The following is a 22,413-nucleotide window of genomic DNA, read 5'->3' as shown; positions in this document are numbered from 1 at the left end:
TGTGGTGCACCGGACTGTCCGGTGGTGCACCGGACAGTGTCCGGTGCCCAGGCTGGCCCGGTGACGAACTCGTCGCTCTCGGGAAAAAGACAGTGGCGCTGCGGCTAAAATTCACCGGACTGTCCGGTGAGCCAAAGGCGTCCGCACCAATGGTCGGCAGCGAAATCAGCGGGCGACGCGTGGCCCGCGCCAACGGTCAGTTGGTCACACCGGACAGTGTCTGGTGCGCCAACGGGACCGCAGGTCCAACGGTCGGGTGTGCCCGATAAGGAAGGAGATCGGGCACCAGACAACTACTGTTCATGTCCGGTGGTGCCCCGGACTGTCCGGTGCGCCACCCGACAGAAGGCAAGAATTACCTTCCAATTGGATTTCCAACGGCTCCTAGCTGCCTTGGGGCTATAAAAGGGACCCCTAGGCGCATGGACTAAAATACCAAGTATTCACTAAACATCCTAAGACGCCTAGACTCCACAACCACGCAATCGGATCATCATGTTTGAGATTTGAGCACTATTTGAGTTGTAAACTCCCTGGGTCGTGTTTGTGTGCTCACGTCTTGACTTGTGTGCGTGTGCTTGTTGTGATTCGAGTCTTGTGTGTTTCTTTCCCTTCCTTACTCTTGTGCTTTTTTGTCAACAACTTTGTAAGGGTGAGAGGCTCCAACTTGTGGAGATTCCTCACAAATGGGAAAACAAGTCTAAAGAAGAAAACAGTGGTATTCAGGTGGATCGTTGGATCACTTGAAAGGGGTTGAGTACAACCCTCGTCCATTGGGACGCTACAACGTGGAAGTAGGCAAGTGTTATACTTGGCCGAATCACGGGATAAAACACTGTGTCTCTCGTGTTGCTTTTCTTTGTGATTGATTTCTTCTCAAGAGCTCGCTCCATAGCAACTTGGTTTAATCTAACTAACAATTTATAAACCAAGTTTGTGTTGTTAGTGTTGAATCTTGCAGGATCACCTATTCACCCCCCTCTAGGTGCTATTAGTTTTCAATTCACAACTCAATACACAATCTATGATATATCTTACCGGACACAGCTGCTCTGCCGAGTGGCCTTAAAAACACTCGGCCAACTCTTTGTCGATTGTGACACTCGGCAAAATGTTTTGGTGAACTGTACATCGACAACAACTTCTTTATCGAGTACTTTTGGTTGGGCACACGACAAAGATTTTTCCGAGTGCCACCTAATTCTCACCAAAGAAAAGTCGTCGTCACAGCGCCAAGTGACGGAGACTTTGTCGAGTGTCTTCTGTACTGGCCCTCGGCAAAGAAGCCCATGTGGACCCCTTTGCCAGTTCCTTCGACGAGTGCATTAGGAGGCACTCGGCAAAGGCTCCATCTTTGCCGAGTGCTATCTGGACTAGCTCTCGGCAACGGGAGCACCAGTGGGTCCCTTTGACAGTCTCTTTTCCGAGTACCTCGGACACAACACTCGGCAAAGAAGCTTTTACCGGTTCCCAGGTGTGCCTTTTTTGCCGAGTGCTATGGTCATGACACTCGGCAAAGTATCTCTTTGCCGAGTGTAACACTCGACAAAGTGACCAAAATACCCCTTTTATTTGTTTTTAATTATTCCATCCAAACAATGTTTGTGCCAAATGTAACACTCGGCAAAGTCTTACGTCGAGTGTTTTACCCTCGGTAAACAATGTCGGTGCCGAGAGTCTTATTTCGTCGAGTGCCCGATAAATTGCACTCAGCAAAGCGCCTAGCACTCAACAAAGAGCTGAATTCTGGTAGTGCTAGGATATCAATCGTCCTCAAGTTGCAAGAATTGAATATGTAAGATGTAAGTAGCACTGACAAAACTAGTTGCAAAACACACGAAAAACAAATACATAGAGCAATGAAAAAAATGACATGATGCAACCTATGTCAAATTACCAAGAAATAGGATGCTATCCGAGCATTGCATACTTGCACATATGATGCTGCTGAAAACGGTGTGCAATTACCATTCTAGTGCCTCTGAAATTAGCATCGAAGTTCTCACAACATCAACTTTTGACAAATGAGGATCTACAGTTGCAAATCCAGTGGAGAGCCGATCTGCAACCACATTTTTGTAACCAAGCGATTGCATCAATATATGTGTGCTTCAGCTATTTAATCGTCCTCAAGCTAGAGCATTTCAATGTGCTGCTCGAAGCTGCACAATCCTACTAGCCATACCAACGGGCGCATGAGCGATTAAACAATCCATAGAATCTGGCACACAAGCTTAGCGATTTGATCGATCTAATCGAAGACGAGCAACAACAAAGAGATGAGGCGAGCAGTTTTACCCTTAGCGAGTAGGTCGGGACGGCGCCAAGTCTTGCGGGGCTGCTACGCCTGCGTGTGGCAAGCATCTCGATGAAGGTGGGTTGTGCGCTGCCCTCCCACATGGAATAGCAATGCGCCCCACGCCTCCTATGTTGCGGGTGGTCACTAGGGTTGCCTTCGGAGGCGGAGGCCGAGAGATTGGCTAGTCGCATCAGCGGACCAGCGTAGACAATGTGGAGGCTTCAGCTGCCGCAACGAAGTTCACGGAGTTATGACGAAGCGGACGAGGATCTTGGCCCGTGCGTCCAAACAGCGGCTAGAAGACGATTGGAGCAATGGACGAACAACGAGTGCGAGGTGGAACTCTCTATGCCACCGAGAGAAGCCCACACACACGCGAATAGTGGATGCACAGTTCACCTCTACATTTTTGCGGCTTGTGGAGGCGAACTCTATTTTACCGGACACGTTAGGGGACATTGTTGGAGAACTATCAGACGAATGCATCCTCTAAGTTTAGCGAATAGAACCCTTTACAGGGTGTTGTTTTAGACTGTCTCTAGCAACGTTCTCTATATTCATTCTCTATATTTGTACTTTACAGTCTCCTCTAAAAGATTCTATCATTTATCTCCTTTCTCTCCAACAACGTCCTCTATACTCAAATATCTATATTAGAGACATTTTTTATTTTTATTTTTTGTATATACGTATTTGTCATACTCTCAAATGTATTATACATATTTTAGTTTTGCTAAACTGGTTATTTAAAGTATTCAAATGTATAGAGGACCGTTTAGAGAAACTCTATATATAGAGAATCCAGCAGTGTCCTCTAAATTTAGAGGACCGTTTAGAGGACGCTGCTGGAGAGCATAGAGGATCATTTGGTCCTCTATATTTAGGGTACAGAACCCTTTAGGGTCTCTTGCTGGAGCTAGCCTTAGCCCGTGATCGGTTCACAGAGGCACCTGATACAGTGCATGTTGTTTGGTTAGATGGACTTGCAAAGGATCACGTCGCGATCAGATACTAGGGCATACAAAGGGCCTGTTTGGTTCAGCTTTTTTCTGACCAGCTTTTCTGAAAATCCGGCTGTGGGGAGAATCTGGCTGTGGGAGAATCTGAGTATTATTACGATTACGTGTGGAGAAAGATAAAGTTGTTCATAGGGCTCAGGATCTAGAAAGTGACGGATTCCTACTATTACAACGACTCAACCGATTATGTGTTTATGTTGATTTTGGATGGTTTTTGCCCCAACGAATTTTATAAAAGCTGGCTGAAAAGCTGAGCGTTTGGCAGTCCGCAGCAGCTTTTAGTGGCCAGAAGCTGCCAGAAGCCGAAACAAACAGGGCCAAACTTATTACGGCTCACCACCTGACGCTATATGACCCTGCATCGCTCGTCTTCTTGGCTCCATCTTCCCACGCCGCCTTCGTATACTATAAAAATGAAGAGAGAAGCACTACTAGAGCCAACCAAATAAATGGCATATTCTGTTCTCTTGTAACCATTACCGCCAGTAAAGAATCCCATTATCATTCTCGTAACCAAACAACACCTAAGTATCTTGCAATGGCATATATTTTGTGTGTTAAATCCAACCCGCAAGAATTTTGTTAACTCCAAATTCTAGAAAGTTTTTCATTTATGGGGCCTTTATACCTCCTAGTTACATTCATCAAGCACAATAATCAATGAGCAAGTTGCATTAGCCTTATGGTGTATGAGCTTCTGGCGCTAGCAACACAGGAGCCCTTAGAGCAAGGGCATGATGTTGTGTTTGATGATGTGTCATTAGAGTGACCCTAGAACACTTAGAATGATGTAATTTAAAGGTCTCAAAGAGCCAAAAGATCTACAACTTCTGATGGCTATGAAGTATATGCTAGTGAAGAAATAGATGACTGATATATATATATATATATATATATATATTAGTGAGGATATAGACTCCAAAGGAGATCCCACTACTTATGAAGAAACCATGAGAAATCCAAGCTCATCCAATTGGTTTTTTAGCATGAAAGATGAACTACATTCTATAAGAATGAACAAAGTTTGGGACTTAAAGATCATTCCAAAAGGAGCCAAAATAGTAAGCTACAAGTGGATCATCAAAACTGAGCATGACTCTAGAGGGAATGCAGAAATATATAAAGCTAGACTTGTGGCCAAAGGGCTTACATAGAGATAAGAAATTGATTATAATAAAACCTTTTCGCCTATCTCAACCAAAGACTCATTCAGGATAGCCATGACCTTACTTGCTCATCATAATTTTGAATTCCATCAAATAGATGTAAAGACAACATTCTTGAATCAAGAGTTATTAGAAAATATTTACATGGCACAACAAAAGGGTTTTGTCACAAGAGGGAAAAAGTATGGGATGCTCCTTAAGAAAGTCCAATTATGGATTGAAACAAGCCTATAGACTGTTCTACCTCAAGTTTGATGAGACTATAAGAAAAAATGGTTTCGAGGAAAACAAGGAAGATAATTCCATTTATGCAAAGTTTTAAAATGGAAAGTACATCTTCCTAGTTATGTATGTAGATGACATTCTATTGGCTAGCACTAATAAGAACATGCTACTTGAAACAAAGAAGTTTCTTTCCTCAAACTCTGATATAAAAGACGTAGGAGAAGCCTCCTACGTGCTATGAATAGAAATCCACAGAGACAAACAAAGAAATATTAGGACTTTCACGAAAAGCGTACATAGGAAATGTACTAATACTGTCTGCAACGCATGACCCTAGGCATCCCCTCCCGTAAGACTATTCCCCGGCAAGGGGCTACAATTTCCCCTTCCTCCCACATCGTGGAGCCCTACGGCGCCCCCTAGTTGGCATTTCTCTTCTCTCTCATGCCAGATGAGGTGGAGCCCTATTCATCCCCTGTGCTTAGCTTCTCGTGGATGCCATTGCTAACATGCTAGAGGAGAAAGCTTCCGATCCCTTTTGGTGGTATTCGACTTGAGCGCAGACTCCGGGCGACCGAAGCCGAGGCGCTGCCGTGCGTGGTGGAAAAAGGTGGACTCGAATCTAGTCAACGTCTCCGGTGAACAATAGCACAAAGCAGGAGGCGGGCATGGTGTTGAAGCGGTCCCATCGGTCGACTGCGAGCAAGAACCATAAAAATCCTCGTCGTCGTTGTCATCTTCCTGAGTCTGGTAGTCCACACCGGTGTCAGTTCTGCTTTCCCCCGCCTTCATCCCTTCAACGAGCACCATTCTACAATCGGTGGGGTAAGAACCACTAAAGTTGGCATAAGGAGGTCATGCTTATTTGTTGTTAGTTAGATAAACCTTGATTTCGTCCCTACGGTTAGTAGATCTTCAAAATTTGTGGTAAATGTTCGTGCAATGGACACCATGGATTACCTTTCCCCTCTTGGATCTGGTAGATAGAAGAATGTTTGATGCTGCATTTGAATGTTTGTCATAGTTTCCTGAAATCGTGTTCATCTGTTTTGATGTGCTATAGTTGTTCCCATGTCCTAGTTCACAACATATCAATGAGCACCACTATTATTTGTTGAGCCTTAGGTTCAATATCTAGATTACTGGACTACTTTGTGAGTCCATGAATTAAAAACATCCTTCCCCACTGTAAAAATGAATTACAAACTTTGATGGTGCACTTGACTATCTATCCTATTTTTCTGAAATCATGTCCACTTGTTTCCATTTCCCATATGTGTTCCCATGTTCTAGTTCACACATATCAATGAACAACACTATTATTTGTTTAGCATTAGGTTTATATCTAGATTAATGGACTAATTCGTGAGTCCATGAGCGGCTCAGACACTCATGTGATTAACTTATGGAATTAAACGTAATTTGTCATATGCATCGCATTGTGGTTTTATTATTAATTTTGATCTATTATTACTTTAGGTTGGTATATACTTACATTTAGTAACTACTAATAAAATTTGACCAACTTATTAAAAGCAATGCTTAGCTTTAACCATTATTTGTTGATCAGTCTTACACTTCACATGAGCCCCACTTTTGGTAAGCACATGCACATTATTCCCCACACTTGTTGAGCAATGAACTTTTGTGAACTCACCTTTGCGATATATAATCCCCATAGGTGAAGAGTAGGTGGCCCAGGAGGAGGACTACTATGAGGAGTTTGATGAGGTCTAGGTGGCGTCTCCCAGTCAGGTTAATGGCACCAAGCAAATAATATTAGTTCACTTTATTTGTTATCATTTATTTTTGTAAGACACTTCCGCTATGTAATAAAGTTTGTGACATTTATCTCTATACACTTAGTCATTATATGTGTTCTTCTTCTTTAGCGCACATATGAGACGCATCCGGGTTTACCGCTTGAATCCGGGTGTGACAAAGAACATGTCCAAGCTTGTTTTGTACAAATTTATGTATAAATACATATGCTTTGTATTTTCGTTTTCTTTGTAAAGCGTGAAACAATCACATGTACCTTTTTGAGCGAGAGCGAAAAACACATTCTCTTCTTTTCACGCTTCACAAAGAAAATCTTGTTGTTCTAAGATCCCATCATTGAAACATTCAAAGTTAGTTGTATATCACAAGGAGAATAGTGATTTCCCTTCCCTTTTTCAGTACTTCAGAGGGAACAACTTCCCTTCTTTTCCCTACACACTTATTGGCGATGATATGTATGATATGATGATGGAATGATGACATGATGCATGATGTATGGTGTAAAATGGTAATGGTAAAAAGGAGATGGAAGAAGTGATCTTGTTTAATGAATCTGCATTCCCTTATGAATGACTTTGGAGTCAGTCACCTTTACTAGGTGTTTTGTCTGAGCTCTGCATTCCCTTAGGAACACCTTTGGAGCTTTTTCCACCTTTAGTTGGTGTTTCAACTGAATTATGCATTCCCTTAGGAACGACTTTGGAGCTTTTTTCCACCGTTACTAGGTGTTTCCTGAGCTTTGCATTCCCTTAGGAACGACTTTAGAGCTTTTTCCACCTTTACTAGGTGTTTCAACTGATCTTTGCATTCCCTTAGAAACAACTTTAGAGCTTCATCAATTCCTTTGTTACACTCGATGATGTAACCTCATATTTATTACAAGCTGTTGAAGGATGTACCTTCTCAATGTTCTCTTGCAATAGAAAATGTAGAAAAATGGAAATTGAAATATTCCTAGATTTTCCCTTCTTTTGGCTCCATCCTCTAGAGCTAGCCCCTTAGGTTCTTTAGTAGATGTGTTTTAATTCTGGAATGGCACTATTAACAGTTCTAGCCTCAGATCGTTCCCTTGTACCGCGTTGTAGTAGGTTTTGTGTAGAAAACAGTTGTTGGATCTGAGATGGTCCTAGAGGTTGTTGCTCATATGAAGAAGGTGTTGGAGTGAATGGCTGAGGTAAAATCCAACGAGCTGAAGAGTGACTTGCCGAAGTGAAAGTCGCCTAGAGGGGGGTGAATAGGCGAAAACTGAAATTTATAAACTTAAAGCACAACTACAAGCCGGGGTTAGCGTTAGAAATAAATTCGAGTCTGAAAGACAGGGAAAACAAATCAACCAAAGAAATATAGCGGATGACACGATGATTTATTTTAGCGAAGTTCGGTTCCTAAGAACCTAGTCCCCGTTGAGGTGGTCACAAAGACCGGGTCTCTTTCAACCCTTTCCCTCTCTCAAACGGTCACCTAGACCGAGTGAGCTTTCTCCTTAATCAACCGGGTCACTTAGACCCCACAAGGACCACCACACAATTGGTGTCTCTTGCTTTGATTACAAGTGCTTTGAAGAACAAGAATGGGGAAGAAGAAAGTGATCCAAGAATAAGAGCTCAAAGAACACGAGCAAAAACTCTCTCTCTCTCTCTCTAGTCACTAGATGTTTGGAGTGTATTTAGGACTTGGAGAGGCTTTGATTCTTTTGAATTGTGTCTTGTATTGATTGCACTAGCTCTTGTATTGAATGAGATGTTTGAAAAACTTGGATGATTGGAGTGGTGGTGGTTGGGGGGTATTTATAGCCCCAACCACCAAACCAACCGTTGGGGAGGTTGTCTGTCGATAGGCGCACCGGACAGTCCAGTGCGCCACCGGACATTGTCCGGTGTGCCAGCCACATCACCCAATCGTTAGGGTTCTGACGGGTTCGACCGTTGGAGCTCTGACTTCTTGGAGTACCGGACAGTCCGGTGTCGCACCGGATAGGTACTGTTCACTGTCTGGTGCGCCTCTTACGCCTGCTATGACTTCTGCGCGCACTGTTCACGCACTGTTCACACTTTTGCAGACGACCGTTGCGCTGTTAGCCATTGCTTCGTTTGGTGCACCGGACAGTCCGGTGCCACACCAGACAGTCCGATGAATTATAGCGGAGCGGCTCTCCAGAAACCCGAAGGTGGCAAGTTTGAAGGAGTACGACCCTGGGCACCGGACACTGTCTGGTGGTGCACCGGACAGTCCGGTGCGCCAGACCAAGGTTCTCTTCGGTTTCTTTTGCTCCTTTCTTTTAAACCTTTAGCACTTGTAGAATATATAATCTAGAGCAAACTAGTTAGTCCGATTATTTGTGTTGTGCATTTCAACCACCAAAATCAATTAGGAAAAGGTCTGACCCTATTTCCCTTTCAATCTCCCCCTTTTTGGTGATTGATGCCAACATAAACCAAAGCAAATATATAAGTGCAGAATTGAACTAGTTTGCATAAGGCAAGTGCAAAGGTTGCTTGGAATTAAACCATTTTATACTTTCACTAGATATGCATGGATTGCTTTCTTTTTAACATTTTGGACCACATTTGCACTACTTGTTTTGTTTTTGCAAATTCTTTTGGAAAACCTTTTCAAAGTCTTTTTGCAAATAGTCAAAGGTAAATGAATAAGATTTCGAGAAGCATTTTCAAGATTTGAAATTTTTCTCCCCCTGTTTCAAAAGCTTTTCTTTTGACTTAAACAAAACTCCCCCTGGATGAAATTCTCATCTTAGTGTTCAAGAGGGTTTTACTAATATGAAAAAGATTTAGATACCAATTGAAAAATCCTACTTTAAATATATCAATTTGAAATATACTACTTTAAGAAATTTTGAAATTTGGTGGTGGTGCGGTCCTTTTGCTTTGGGCTATATTCTCTCCCCCTTTGGCATTAATCACCAAAAATGGAGACGTTTGAGAGCCCTCTTACTTTCTCCTCCAATGGTACAAATACACATGAGTGAAGATTATACCATAGTGGAGAATGGTGCGGAGTGACGGCGAAGGGTAAATAATACCCATAGAGTGGAGTGGAAGCTTTGTCTTCGCCGAAGACTCCATTTCCCTTTCAATCTACGACTTAGCATAGGAATAAACTTGAAAACACATTAGTCATAGACATAAAAGAGATATGATCAAAGATATATAAATGAGCTATGTGTACAAAGTTTCAATCAAAGTTCCGAGAATCAAGTATATTTAGCTCATTTCTAAGTTTGGTAAAGGTTTTCTCATCTAAAGGTTTGGTAAAGATATCAGCTAATTGTTCTTTAGTGCTAACATAGGCAATCTCGATATCCCCCCTTTGTTGGTGATCTCTCAAAAAGTGATATCGAACTGCTATGTGCTTAGTGCGGCTGTGTTCAACGAGATTATCCGTCATGCAGATTGCACTCTCATTGTCACATAGGAGAGGGACTTTGCTCAATTTGTAGCCATAGTTCCTAAGGGTTTGCCTCATCCAAAGTAATTGCGCACAACAATGGCATGTGGCAATATACTCGGCTTTGGCGGTAGAAAGAGCTACTGAGTTTTGTTTCTTTGAAGCCCAAGACACCAGGGATCTCCCCAAAAACTGACAAGTCCCTGATGTGCTCTTCCTATCAATTTTACACCCTGCCCAATCAGCATCTGAATATCCTATTAAATCAAAAGTGGATCCCTTGGGGTACCAAAGTCCAAACTTAGGTGTATAAACTAAATATCTCATGATTCTTTTCACGGCCCTAAGGTGAACTTCCTTAGGATCGGCTTGGAACCTTGCACACATGCATATAGAAAGCATAATGTCCGGTCGAGATGCACATAAATAGAGTAAAGATCCTATCATCGACCGGTATACCTTTTGATCTACGGATTTACCTCCCGTGTTGAGGTCGAGATGCCCATTGGTTCCCATGGGTGTTTTGATGGGATTGGCATCCTTCATTCCAAACTTGTTGAGTATGTCTTGAATGTACTTCGTTTGGCTGATGAAGGTGCCCTCTTGGAGTTGCTTGACTTGAAATCCTAGAAAATACTTCAACTCCCCCATCATAGACATCTCGAATTTTTGAATCATAATCCTACTAAACTCTTCACATGTAGATTTGTTAGTAGACCCAAATATGATATCATCAACATAAATTTGGCATACAAACAAATCATTTGCAATGGTTTTAGTAAAGAGTGTAGGATCAGCTTTTCCGACTTTGAAGCCATTAGTGATAAGGAAATCTCTTAGGCATTCATACCATGCTCTTGGGGCTTGCTTGAGCCCATAAAGCGCCTTTAAGAGTTTATAGACATGATTAGGGTACTCACTATCTTCAAAGCCGGGAGGTTGCTCAACATAGACCTCTTCCTTGATTGGTCCATTGAGGAAGGCACTTTTCACGTCCATTTTATAAAGCTTAAAGCCATGGTAAGTAGCATAGGCAAGTAATATGCGAATTGACTCAAGCCTAGCTACGGGTGCATAGGTTTCACCAAAATCCAAGCCTTCGACTTGTGAATATCCCTTGGCCTTGAGTCGAGCTTTGTTCCTTGTCACCACACCATGCTCATCTTGTTTGTTGCGGAACACCCACTTGGTTCCTACAACATTTTGGTTAGGACGTGGAACTAAATGCCAAACCTCATTCCTCGTGAAATTGTTGAGCTCCTCTTGCATTGCCAATACCCAATCTGAATCTCTTAATGCATCTTCCACCCTGTATGGCTCAATAGAAGACACAAAAGAGTAATGTTCACAAAAATGAGCGACTCGAGATCGAGTTGTTACCCCCTTATGAATATCGCCGAGGATGGAGTTCACGGGGTGATCTCTTTGGATCGCTTGATGGACTCTTGGGTGTGGCGGTCTTTGACCCTGTACTTCTTGATCATCTTCCTTGTTTTGATCATTATCATCTCCCCCTTGATCATTGTCCTCCTCTTGAGGTGACTCATCCTCTTGATCTTCATTTTCATCATCTTGAGCTTGATCCTCATCTTGGGTTGGTGGAGATGCTTGCATGGAAGATGACGATTGATCTTGTGCTTGTGGAGGCTCTTCGGATTCCTTAGGACACACATCCCTAATGGATATGTTCCTTAGCGCGACGCATGGAGCCTCTTCATCATCTAGCTCATCAAGATCAACTTGCTCCACTTGGGAGCCATTAGTATCATCAAACACAATATCACAAGAAACCTCAACTAATCCAGTGGATTTGTTGAAGACTCTATATGCCCTTGTGTTTGAATCATATCCTAGTAAAAAGCCTTCTACAGCCTTAGGAGCAAATTTAGATTTTCTACCTCTTTTAATAAGAATAAAACATTTGCTTCCAAAGACTCTAAAAATATGAAACATTGGTTAGGAGTTCATGTGATGTCTTCTTGAGGATTCGGTGAAGGTAGAGCCGGTTGATGGAGTAGCAGGCGGTGTTAATCGCCTCAGCCCAAAACCGGTCCAGAGTTTTGTACTCATCAAGTATGGTCCTCGCCATGTCCAAAAGAGTTCTATTCTTCCTCTCCACTACACCATTTTGCTGAGGTGTGTAGGGAGAAGAGAACTCATGCTTGATGCCCTCATCCTCAAGGAAGCCTTCGATTTGTGAGTTCTTGAACTCCGTCCCATTGTCGCTTCTTATCTTTTTTATTCTTATTCCGAACTCATTTTGAGCCTATCTCAAGAATCCCTTTGAGGTCTCTTGGGTTTGTGATTTTTCCTGCAAAAAGAACACTCAAGTGAAGCGAGAATAGTCATCCATAATAACTAGACAGTAGTTACTCCCGTCGATGCTTATGTAAGCAATCAGGCCGAATAAATCCATGTGGAGTAGCTCAAGCAGCCTGTCGGTCGTCATGATGTTCTTGTGTGGATGATGGGCACCAACATGCTTCCCTGCTTGACATGCGCTACAAACCCTGTCTTTCTCAAAATGAACATTTGTTAGTCCCAAAATGTGTTCTCCCTTTAGAAGCTTGTGAAGATTCTTCATTCCAACATGGGCTAGTCGGTGATGCCAGAGCCAACCCATATTAGTCTTAGCAATTAAGAAAGTATCGAGTTCAGCTCTATCAAAATCAACTAAGTATAGTTGACCCTCTAATACTCCCTTAAATGCTACTGAATCATCACTTCTTCTAAAGACAGTAACACCTATATCCGTGAAAAGACAGTTGTAACCCATTTTGCATAATTGAGATACAGAAAGCAAATTGTAATCTAAAGAATCTACAAGCAAAACATTGGAAATAGAATGGTGAGGAGATATTGCAATTTTACCAAGTCCTTTGACCAAACCTTGATTTCCATCCCCGAATGTGATAGCTCTTTGGGGATCATCGTTTTTCTCGTAGGAGGAGAACATCCTTTTCTCCCCTGTCATGTGGTTTGTGCACCCGCTATCAATTATCCAACTTGAGCCCCCGGATGCATAAACCTGCAAAACAGTTTTAGGCCTTGTTCTTAGGTATCCAAACGGTCTTAGGTCCTTTCACATTAGAAACAAGTACCTTGGGTACCCAAACACAAGTTTTGGAGCCCTTGTGTTTGCCCCCAACATATTTGGCAACTACTTTGCCTGATTTGTTAGTGAGCATATAGGAAGCATCAAAAGTCTTGAATGAAACATTAGTCTCATTTGATGCAATAGGAGATTTCTTTTTAGTCATTTTAACATGAGTAGAATGCCTAGAGCTAGATGCCTCATTCTTATACATAAATGCATGGTGAGAAACAGAATGAGACTTCTTTGCATGAATTCTCCTAATCTTATGCTCAGGATAACCAGCAGGATATAAAATGTAACCCTCGTTATCCTGATCCATGGGAGCTTTGCCCTTAACAAAATTAGACAATCTTTTAGGGGCATTAAGTTTGACATTGCTTCCCTGTTGGAAACCAATGCCATCCTTAATGCCAGGGCGTCTCCCATTATAGAGCATGCTTCTAGCAAATTTAAATTTTTCATTCTCTATCTCATGCTCATTAATTTTAGTAGTTAATTGAGCTATGTGATCATTTTGTTCTTTAATTAAAGCTAGGTGATCATGAATAGCATCAACATTAACATCTCTACATCTAGTACAAATAGAGATATGATCAACACTAGATGTAGAGGGTTTGCAAACATTTAATTCATCAATCTTAGCATGTAAAATAGCATTATCATCTCTAAGATTTGAAATAGAAGCATTGCAAACATTTAAATCTTTAGCCTTTAAAATTAAACTAGCATTTTCAATTTTAAGGCTAGAAATTGATTCATTCAATTTATCAATCTTAGCAATCAAACTAGCATTATCATTTTTAAGATTGACAATTGAATCATGACAAACATTTGATTTTTCAACCTTAGCAAGTAAATTACCGTTCTCATTTCTAAGGTTGGAAATGGTGTCATGGCAAATGCTAAGCTCCTTAGTCAAGTTTTCATTCTTTTCTACTTCCTAAGCATAAGCATTCTTTACCTTAACATGCTTTTTATTTTCCTTAATAAGGAATTCCTCTTGGATATCCAAGAGTTCATCCTTCTCATGAATAGCACCTATTAATTCATTCAATTTTTCTTTTTGTTGCATGTTAAGATTGGCAAAAAGACTAAGCAAATCATCCTCATCTTCACTAGAGCTACCCTCATCACTAGATGTTGTATATTTAGTGGAGGCTCTAGATTTTACCTTCTTCTTTTTTCCGTCCTTTGCCATGAGGCACTTGTGGCTGACGTTTGGGAAGAGAAGGCCCTTGTTGACAGCGATGTTGGCGGCGTCCTCGTCGGAGGAGTCGGTGGAGCTCTCATCGGAGTCCCATTCCCGGCATACATGTGCATCGCCGCCCTTCTTCTTGTAGTATCTTTTCTTTTCATTTCTCTTTCCCTTCTTGTCATCACCCCTGTCACTATCACTAGATAATGGACATTTAGCAATAAAATGGTCGGGCTTACCACATTTGTAGCACACTTTCTTAGAGCGGGGTTTATAATCCTTCCCCCTTCTTTGCTTGAGGATTTGGCGGAAGCTCTTGATGATGAGCGTCATTTCCTCGTTGTCGAGCTTGGAGGCGTCGATCGGGGAGCCTACTTGATGTAGACTCTTCTTTCTTTTCTTCTGTCGCTTTGAATGCGACAGGTTGCACCTCGGGTGTGGAGATGCCGCCTTGCTCGATGATTTGTTTGGAGCCTTTGATCATCAACTCAAAGCTCACAAACTTTCCTATCACTTCCTCGGGAGACATTAGCTTATATCTAGGATCACCACGTATTAATTGAACTTGAGTAGGATTACGAAATACGAGTGATCTAAGAATAACCTGGACCATTTCATGGTCATCCCATTTGGTGCTCCTGAGGTTGCGCACTTGGTTCACCAAGGTCTTGAGCCGGTTGTACATGGCTTGTGGCTCCTCTCCTTGGTTGAGGATGAATCGACCGTGCTCCCCCTCGATCGTCTCCCGCTTGGTGATCTTGGTCACCTCATCTCCTTCATGCGCGGTCTTTAGCACGTCCCAAATCTCTTTGGCACTCTTCAACCCTTGCACCTTATTATACTCCTCTAGACATAGAGAGGCAAGGAGTATAGTAGTGGCTTGGGAGTTGAAGTGCTGGATTTGGGCGACCTCGTCCGAGTCGTAGCCCTCATCCCCCATGGATGGTACCTACGCTCCAAACTCAACAATGTCCCAAATGCTAGCGTGGAGTGAGGTTAGATGATGCCTCATTTTATCACTCCACATACAATAATCTTCACCGTCAAAAACCGGTGGTTTGCCTAATGGGATAGAAAGTAAAGGAGTGCATTTGGAAATGCAGGGATAGCGTAAGGGGATCTTACTAAACTTCTTGCGCTCATGGCGCTTAGAAGTGACGGACGGTGCGTCGGAGCCGGAGGGCGATGAAGAATCGATCTCGTAGTAGACCACTTTCTTCATTTTCTTCTTCTTGTCGCCACTTCGGTGCGACTTGATGCGGGGAGGTGAGTCCTCCCTTCCTTTGGCGCCGGACTCCCTTGATGGAGCCTTCCTGCGGCTTGTGTCCATTTCCATCTCCCTCTTGGCAGATCCTCCCGACATCACTTCGAGTGGTTAGACTCTAATGAAGTACCAGGCTCTGATACCAATTGAAAGTCGCCTAGAGGGGGGTGAATAGGCGAAAACTGAAATTTATAAACTTAAAGCACAACTACAAGCCGGGGTTAGCGTTAGAAATAAATTCGAGTCCGAAAGAGAGGGAAAACAAATCAACCAAAGAAATATAGCGGATGACACGGTGATTTGTTTTACCGAGGTTCGGTTCCTAAGAACCTAGTCCCCATTGAGGTGGTCACAAAGACCGGGTCTCTTTCAACCCTTTCCCTCTCTCAAATGGTCACCTAGACCGAGTGAGCTTTCTCCTTAATCAACCGAGTCACTTAGACCCCACAAGGACCACCACACAATTGGTGTCTCTTGCTTTGATTACAAGTGCTTTGAAGAACAAGAATGGGGAAGAAGAAAGCGATCCAAGAACAAGAGCTCAAAGAACACGACAAAAACTCTCTCTCTAGTCACTAGATGTTTGGAGTGTATTTAGGACTTGAAGAGGCTTTGATTCTTTTGAATTGTGTCTTGTATTGATTGCACTAGCTCTTGTATTGAATGAGATGTCTGAAAAACTTGGATGATTGGAGTGGTGGTGGTTGGGGGGTATTTATAGCCCCAACCACCAAACCAACCGTTGGGGAGGCTGTCTGTCGATGGGCGCACCGGACAGTCCGATGCGCCAGACTAGGGTTCTCTTCGGTTTCTTTTGCTCCTTTCTTTTGAACCATAACTTGATCTTTTTATTGGTTTGTGTTGAACCTTTAGCACCTGTAGAATATATAATCTAGAGCAAACTAGTTAGTCCAATTATTTGTGTTGGGCATTTCAACCACCAAAATCATTTAGGAAAAGGTCTGACCCTATTTCCCTTTCACGAAGCAATAGACCCTGAGGGTTGAGGGTTTGAATGTTGATGGTGAACATACTCTGGAATATACGGAGAATAACAAGATGAAGTGTGAAAAACTTGCTTTGACTGGTTTTGACCTGCCTGAGCTTCAACAATGTCCTTTGCTTTTGAGTTGTCACCTAACATGTTTTTGTTATGTGTCCTTTATCTTCCCCATAGAAAAAAGAATACCTTTCTTGGCTGAGAATTAAACCTTCCACTAGAGCTTCTCCTTCCTCTGCCACCCTTTGGTGGTCTAAACCTGCTTTGTGATGATTGATGTTGAGTACTGGAGACTTGTGACTAAATCTGCTGACCTTGAGTCCGATCTATCTTATCTTATGCTTGATGTTGGTTGTGTATACTTCTGACATGCCTTGGTTGAAAACGCCCTCCGAAGCTCGTAGTCATTTCTGCATATCCTTGAGCTTCTTATCTTCTGTGGCGAAAATCATTGTCTGCCCTGATGTATTCATCCATCTTCTGGAGAAGTTTTTCCAAAGTCGAGGAGGCTTTCTGGCAAAATATTGAGCAGCCGACCCTGGTCAAAGTCCCTTGATCATGACTTTTGTAACTATCTCATTCAGAACTGTTGGTGCTTGTGCTCTTAGCCGAAGGAACCTTCTGACATAAGCTTGCAGTTACTCTTCATGGTCTTGTGTGCCAAGGCAGTGACTGGCTTCGTTTCAAAACCTTGGAAATTTGTAATCAACATATCTTTAAGCTTTTGACAAGAAGTCACTCCCCTAGATGGAGGGAAGAATACCACGCTTGAGCGACATTCCTGACCGCCATGACGAATTATTTTGCCATCACCGATGTGTTACCCCCATACGAAGATATTGTGGCCTTGTAACTCATCAAGAATTGTTTTTGGATAAGAATGGCCATCATACATTGGTAACCATGATGGTTTGTACGAAGGTGGCCAAGGTAGTGCATGCAACTCCACAGCCAGGGGAACCATCATCATAGAGAAAATCATTGTGGTTGAAAACATCGTACCGAAGATTGTCTTGGTTGTGGTCTTCATTCCGAAGATCCCTGTGTTGGTATTAGTGTTCTGGTTGTTCTATGGTCTACACGATGTTGCACATTTCTTTGGTTGCGACAGTAATCTTCTTTTGTAATTCTGAGAGACGAAGCATCTTTTCTTTGCGATTTTCCACTTGTTGATGGATGGCCTCTAGGTTTTGTATCTCTTGATCAAGTGCTTCGTCTTTTGAGTCGGACTGACTGCCTTCCTCTTTTGGTTGTGTGCCTGCTGCAATGCTTCTTCTCCCTGGTTCATGTCCAAGGATGTGAGGACAGAGCTAGCTGCTGCTGACTTCTTTGGTGCCATGATGAAGCTTGTTGTGGTTGCAGAAATGAGTTCACCGGAGGTGGACGCCAATGTTGTGATCTTGTTTTTAATTGCTACATGACATTAAAAACAAGGCAACATAAGTTAAAAAATCTGAACCTTCATTCTCAATTTACCACTTCGTTGAAGTGTTAGCTTGAGAACGAGGGTCTTTAGAAGGAAATATAAGTAAAGTTGTATTAAAAAATGATGATGAACAATAAAGTATATAATTCATCTCAGGATCCTTAGCATTATTTTTTCCATCTCCCTTCATATTACAAGAATTTATAAACATACCTTCGACTTTTTGACACAATATAGCTCCAAGGTACTTCGAAGGCTAAGCAAGATGAAGCCTAGGCCCTTCAAAAAGGTGAATTTATGCAGGGCACTGCTCACCTATTTATAGTCGCGGGATACAACTTTGGTAAAATTTACAATTCACACCCTCAAGCCTATATATTTGAGTTATAGTACACAACAAGGGTGAAGTTGTCTTTTTTGCTTCGCATTTTGTCCATTGTTCCTTCACGGTAATATTCCGAAGCGTGCTTCTTACCCTCTGACTTATCCATCCGAAGGTACTACGGACGAAGGTAATACTAGATATACTAGAAAACAACCATTATCTTTGTATTTCGAGGACCTTCATAAGAATAAGGCCCCAAACAGAAATAGTAGCCCTTGTTAGTTCATTTCTTTGGAACGATCTCAAACGAAAAAAAAGAAAATCGAATGGTAGTACCATTTTTTTTAGCTTGACCCGCTTGTGTTGTCGTAATTTTGCTTTAAACTGATGCTTGCGTTGGGGAAAGTTTTTGGTAGAATGGTAGTAGTACCAAGGTAGCGTTTGGTTCCCATATTGTAATGTAATGATTAACTGATAACTTTAAATTATGTTTGTTTAAGTTTAACCGTAATCGATATCATACTACAAATGGATACCATCCTATTCGAATTTGTTACAACCGGTATTCGAATGTGAATCGTTATCATTATCATTTATGTTATATTTTGCGAACCAAACGACACCTTAGCTCATTGTTATTACGACTTGTTGTATAGCCGGATACCACGGCAATCTAGAGCTAATGTATTCATAGGAGGAGCGAATTAGGGAATTGATGGAAAAGGACTGGAGGGAGCGTTGGAAAAATTGTATCCCCTTGCGGTGCAGTGTGCTCTGTGCAGGATGTGCTCGTGGCTTGTGTGAAAGCGAGGAGGAGACAAGGGTCACATGGCGCCTGCCTTGGTGGCCCCCTCACATGAAGTTTTTGGCTGCGAGCCCATGGCATGCCGCTGTACCACCGCTCTCTCTCCCTCTGCGGCACACTCGCACCCTTCCGCTAGCCTTCCTTCTTGAATCTTGAGCACAGAGTAGGCTCGCTCACAGGACAGTCACTTGCCTGGGAAGCCAGATATTATTGCAGCCTCATACACCGCCCTTCCCTACTGCTTCCTGAGATTTGAGAGCTCGGGCGCCAGATCTGAAACCTCTTGTGTTGTGCCTTTGGTAGTTCGGTGTAGCATTGAGCTAGCAGAGGTGCTGTTCTAGTTCCAGGATGAGCAAGGAGGATGTCCTCAAGGTGCAGGTGTGTGTGTGTGTGTGAGGCATTTGCTGGCCTGTTCTCAGCTCCTCTACTGTTCATCTTCTCTTGCTTCTTTTTTCTTTTCTTTTTGCTGCCATTTTCAATCAAGGCAGGCGGGAGGCAGCTTTGCTTGTGTGCTCGCAGCATATGTTCCCTCTCCTGCAGTCCTGCCATGTTTGTTCTTGTCCCTTGAAATGAAATCCCCTCTGTTTCTGTTGTTTTCCGTGACGTTTTCCTTCCTCGTTGCAGACATTGATGCTGAGAGTGAACATACACTGTGACGGGTGCGAGAAGAAGGTCAAGAAGACCCTCCACAAGATCGACGGTACAAGAAAAAAAAACTCATCTTTTGCGGCAGCGATTTGCTTGCTGTTTGTTTCTGTTTCTCTGTCAACGTTTGGTCTGCGTCTGCTTCTGACGGAGACGTGATGAAATTTAACCTGTAGGTGTCTACCAGAGCAGCATCGACGCGGAACAGGGCAAGGTGACGGTGTCCGGTTTGCTGGATCCGGACACCATCATCAGGAAGCTCAACAAGGCCGGCAAGCCGGCTCAGCTGTGGGGTTCCAAGCCCGGCATCCCTCAGAACGCCTACCATGGCGGCGGCAAGGCCCATTCCAAGGAGGCTGGCGGCGGCAAGGCCCATTCCAAGGACTCCGGAGGTGGCAAGGGCCATTCCAAGGATGCCGGCGGCGGCAAGGCCCAGAAGGGCGGTGCGGGTGGCGGCGGTCACAAGGGCCCTGGCGGTGGCGGTGGCGGAGGCGGTGGCGTGGGCAATCCTAAGATGGTGATGCCGCAGCCGACGCCGCAGCAGCTCCAGCAGCTGCAGCAGCAGCTGCAGATGAAGGGGCTGAAGCTTCCGCCGCACCTGTTGGGCGGCAATATGCCGGCGTTCCCCGCGGCTGCGCCGATGAAGGACCCCAAGTCCGTCAAGTTTGCCCTCCCCGAGGACAACTTCGACGACTACGGCAGCGAGTTCGACGATGACTTCGACGACGGCTTCGACGACGACGAGGACGACTACGACGACGACGGCCTGGACGACGACGTCTACGGCGACCCCAAGATGATGATGAAGCCCATGGCTGTGCCGCCGCCGGCCGGCGGGGGCGACAAGAAGGGCGGTGGCGGCAAGAAGGGTGGTGGTGGGGGGAACGAGATCCCGGTGCAGATCAAGGGAAACAACCACGGCGGTGCCGGTGGGCAGCCGCACAATGCAAAGGGAGGCGCCCCGGGAGGCGGGGCCCACCTGGGCCAGGGGAAGAAGGGCGGCGGCAGCGCCGCCGCCGTCGGTGTCGGTGGCCCGATGGGCGGAATGCTGCCTCAACAAGGCATGATGAGGCCTCCTAACATTCTTGGTGGTGCTGGTGCCGGCTTCCCCAGCACGGCCCAGATGGGCGGCGGACCTATGGGCATGCCGGTTGGCCACCCGCACATGGGTATTATGCAGCAGAGCGGCGGTGGCGGTTGCGGAGCTGGCGGCATGCCGGGCCTGGGGTTCCACCCGGGATTGGGCGGCGGAATGCATTCTGGGGCGGATATGCTTCAGGCCGCCGCGGCATCCGGGAACCCCGTGGCGCAGCAGCAGTACATGGCCTTGATGCAGCAGCAGCAGCAGCAGATGATGATGATGCAGCAGCAGCAACAGCAGCACGGGAACGGCGGTGCAGGATACCCGGCGGCAATGGGCTACGGCTATGGCCGGCCACCGATGCATTACCCAATGGGCTACCCAGTGCTGCCCCCGCACTCGCATGCTGAGCCTTACAACATCTTCAGCGACGAGAACGCCAACAGCTGCTCACTGATGTGATCAGCAATTCCGCATGGAATGGCCCTGTTCCAAGTAAACCATCTCAAGGAGCTCAATGTCACCGCTGATCACCGACAGACATCGCCATGGTTGAAGCGCCGTGAATCAATCAACAATCAGTATGCTTGGGGATGAGTCCTAGCTAGAACCCTGTCCCTTTCCTGCTCCTTCCCCCCCTTTCTCTAGCTTATTTTCGCCTTGCTTTTAAAAAAAAAGGAACTTCCTTGAATGCGAAGTTAGGTATAGTAATTATGAGGTTTCCATAAGGGAGGGGAGGAGAGAGGAGACGATAGGGACTTCGTACGGGGTCGTTCGCTTGTGGGTTCTTCTTCCCTCCTGGCTTCATAAAGGTGGACTAATGGTAGAACAATGTTGTCAATCTCAGTCGTAAATCAGTGTGAATATGTCGTGATTTCTCTTCTAATCTAACTAACTATATATATGGTAATAAGTTCTGTTTATCGGAGTCAGCTGATTTCTGGAGCACACAATTTCGCAAGGATTGAGTACACTGCTGGTATTTCATCTGGTTTCCGAGGCTATCACCGAACCACTAAAATGGTGTATACACAGGAGAACGGGTAGGCTACGACAGATATAACAATTTATTTACATCGTGTTCAACCAGGAATCATGCAAGGATTGATGTATTATTTCAAACACTGCCCAGTAAACAGTGCAAAAACACGGATTGATGTATTATTTCAAACACTACTAAGTAAACAGTGCAAAACTAGAAGGGGTGAATAGGCTTGTAAAAATTCAAGTCGAAATTTCGTCAGATCATAGGGTGACACTGTCGGCCTAATAGGGCGGCAGTGCTGGCCTACGCAGAGGATTTCAAACCAAATTTAAAACGCACCTAGAAGAGCTTAGATCAGGTAAATTTCTACCCTTTCCCAAGGCTGCCACAACACTTACAAGCATAAGGACAACACATAACCAGCTAGAAGCAAGCTTCAAGAGTAATAAATCCTAGAACCGGCATTAAAACGTGAACCAAATGCTCTTTGAGATGAGAAACCAATGGATCCACTCTCCAGTGAAAGTTTGCTGCCTTTTTTTTCTCAAGTTTTGATGGTTGGAATCAAAGATTTGCTTGGGAGCTTGAGAGGGAACAACAAAGGAGAGGGCGCAGTAGTTTTCTATTTTGCAACGATCAAATGCGAGGAAGAAGAAGCAGTAGCTGTTGTGGGTGAACATATGAGTATTTATAC

General features: G+C 44.0%; 1 protein-coding gene and 1 long non-coding RNA gene across 2 annotated transcripts; one reads left to right on the top strand and one right to left on the bottom strand.

Moving 5' to 3' along the window:
- Positions 1-1,736: 1,736 nt before the first annotated feature.
- On the bottom strand, positions 1,737-2,731 carry LOC118477029 (uncharacterized). Its single transcript, XR_004857975.1, has 2 exons — positions 2,299-2,731; positions 1,737-2,062 (listed from the first exon to the last, which is right to left on the bottom strand). It is a non-coding gene; the product is annotated as an uncharacterized lncRNA (long non-coding RNA).
- Positions 2,732-19,176: 16,445 nt separating this feature from the next.
- On the top strand, positions 19,177-21,561 carry LOC100193099 (uncharacterized). The gene is made up of 3 exons (NM_001310330.1): positions 19,177-19,380; positions 19,633-19,708; positions 19,830-21,561. Exons 1-3 carry the CDS (start codon positions 19,357-19,359, stop codon positions 21,194-21,196), a joined length of 1,467 nt encoding a protein of 488 aa, NP_001297259.1. The 5' UTR covers positions 19,177-19,356; the 3' UTR covers positions 21,197-21,561.
- The last annotated feature ends 852 nt before the right edge of the window (positions 21,562-22,413 follow it).

This window comes from Zea mays, chromosome 4, assembly GCF_902167145.1.
Source record: "Zea mays cultivar B73 chromosome 4, Zm-B73-REFERENCE-NAM-5.0, whole genome shotgun sequence".
In the NCBI taxonomy this organism is placed as follows: domain Eukaryota; kingdom Viridiplantae; phylum Streptophyta; class Magnoliopsida; order Poales; family Poaceae; genus Zea; species Zea mays.
Note: the sequence above shows the minus strand (reverse complement) of the source record. Positions and strands in the feature narration are given on the sequence as shown.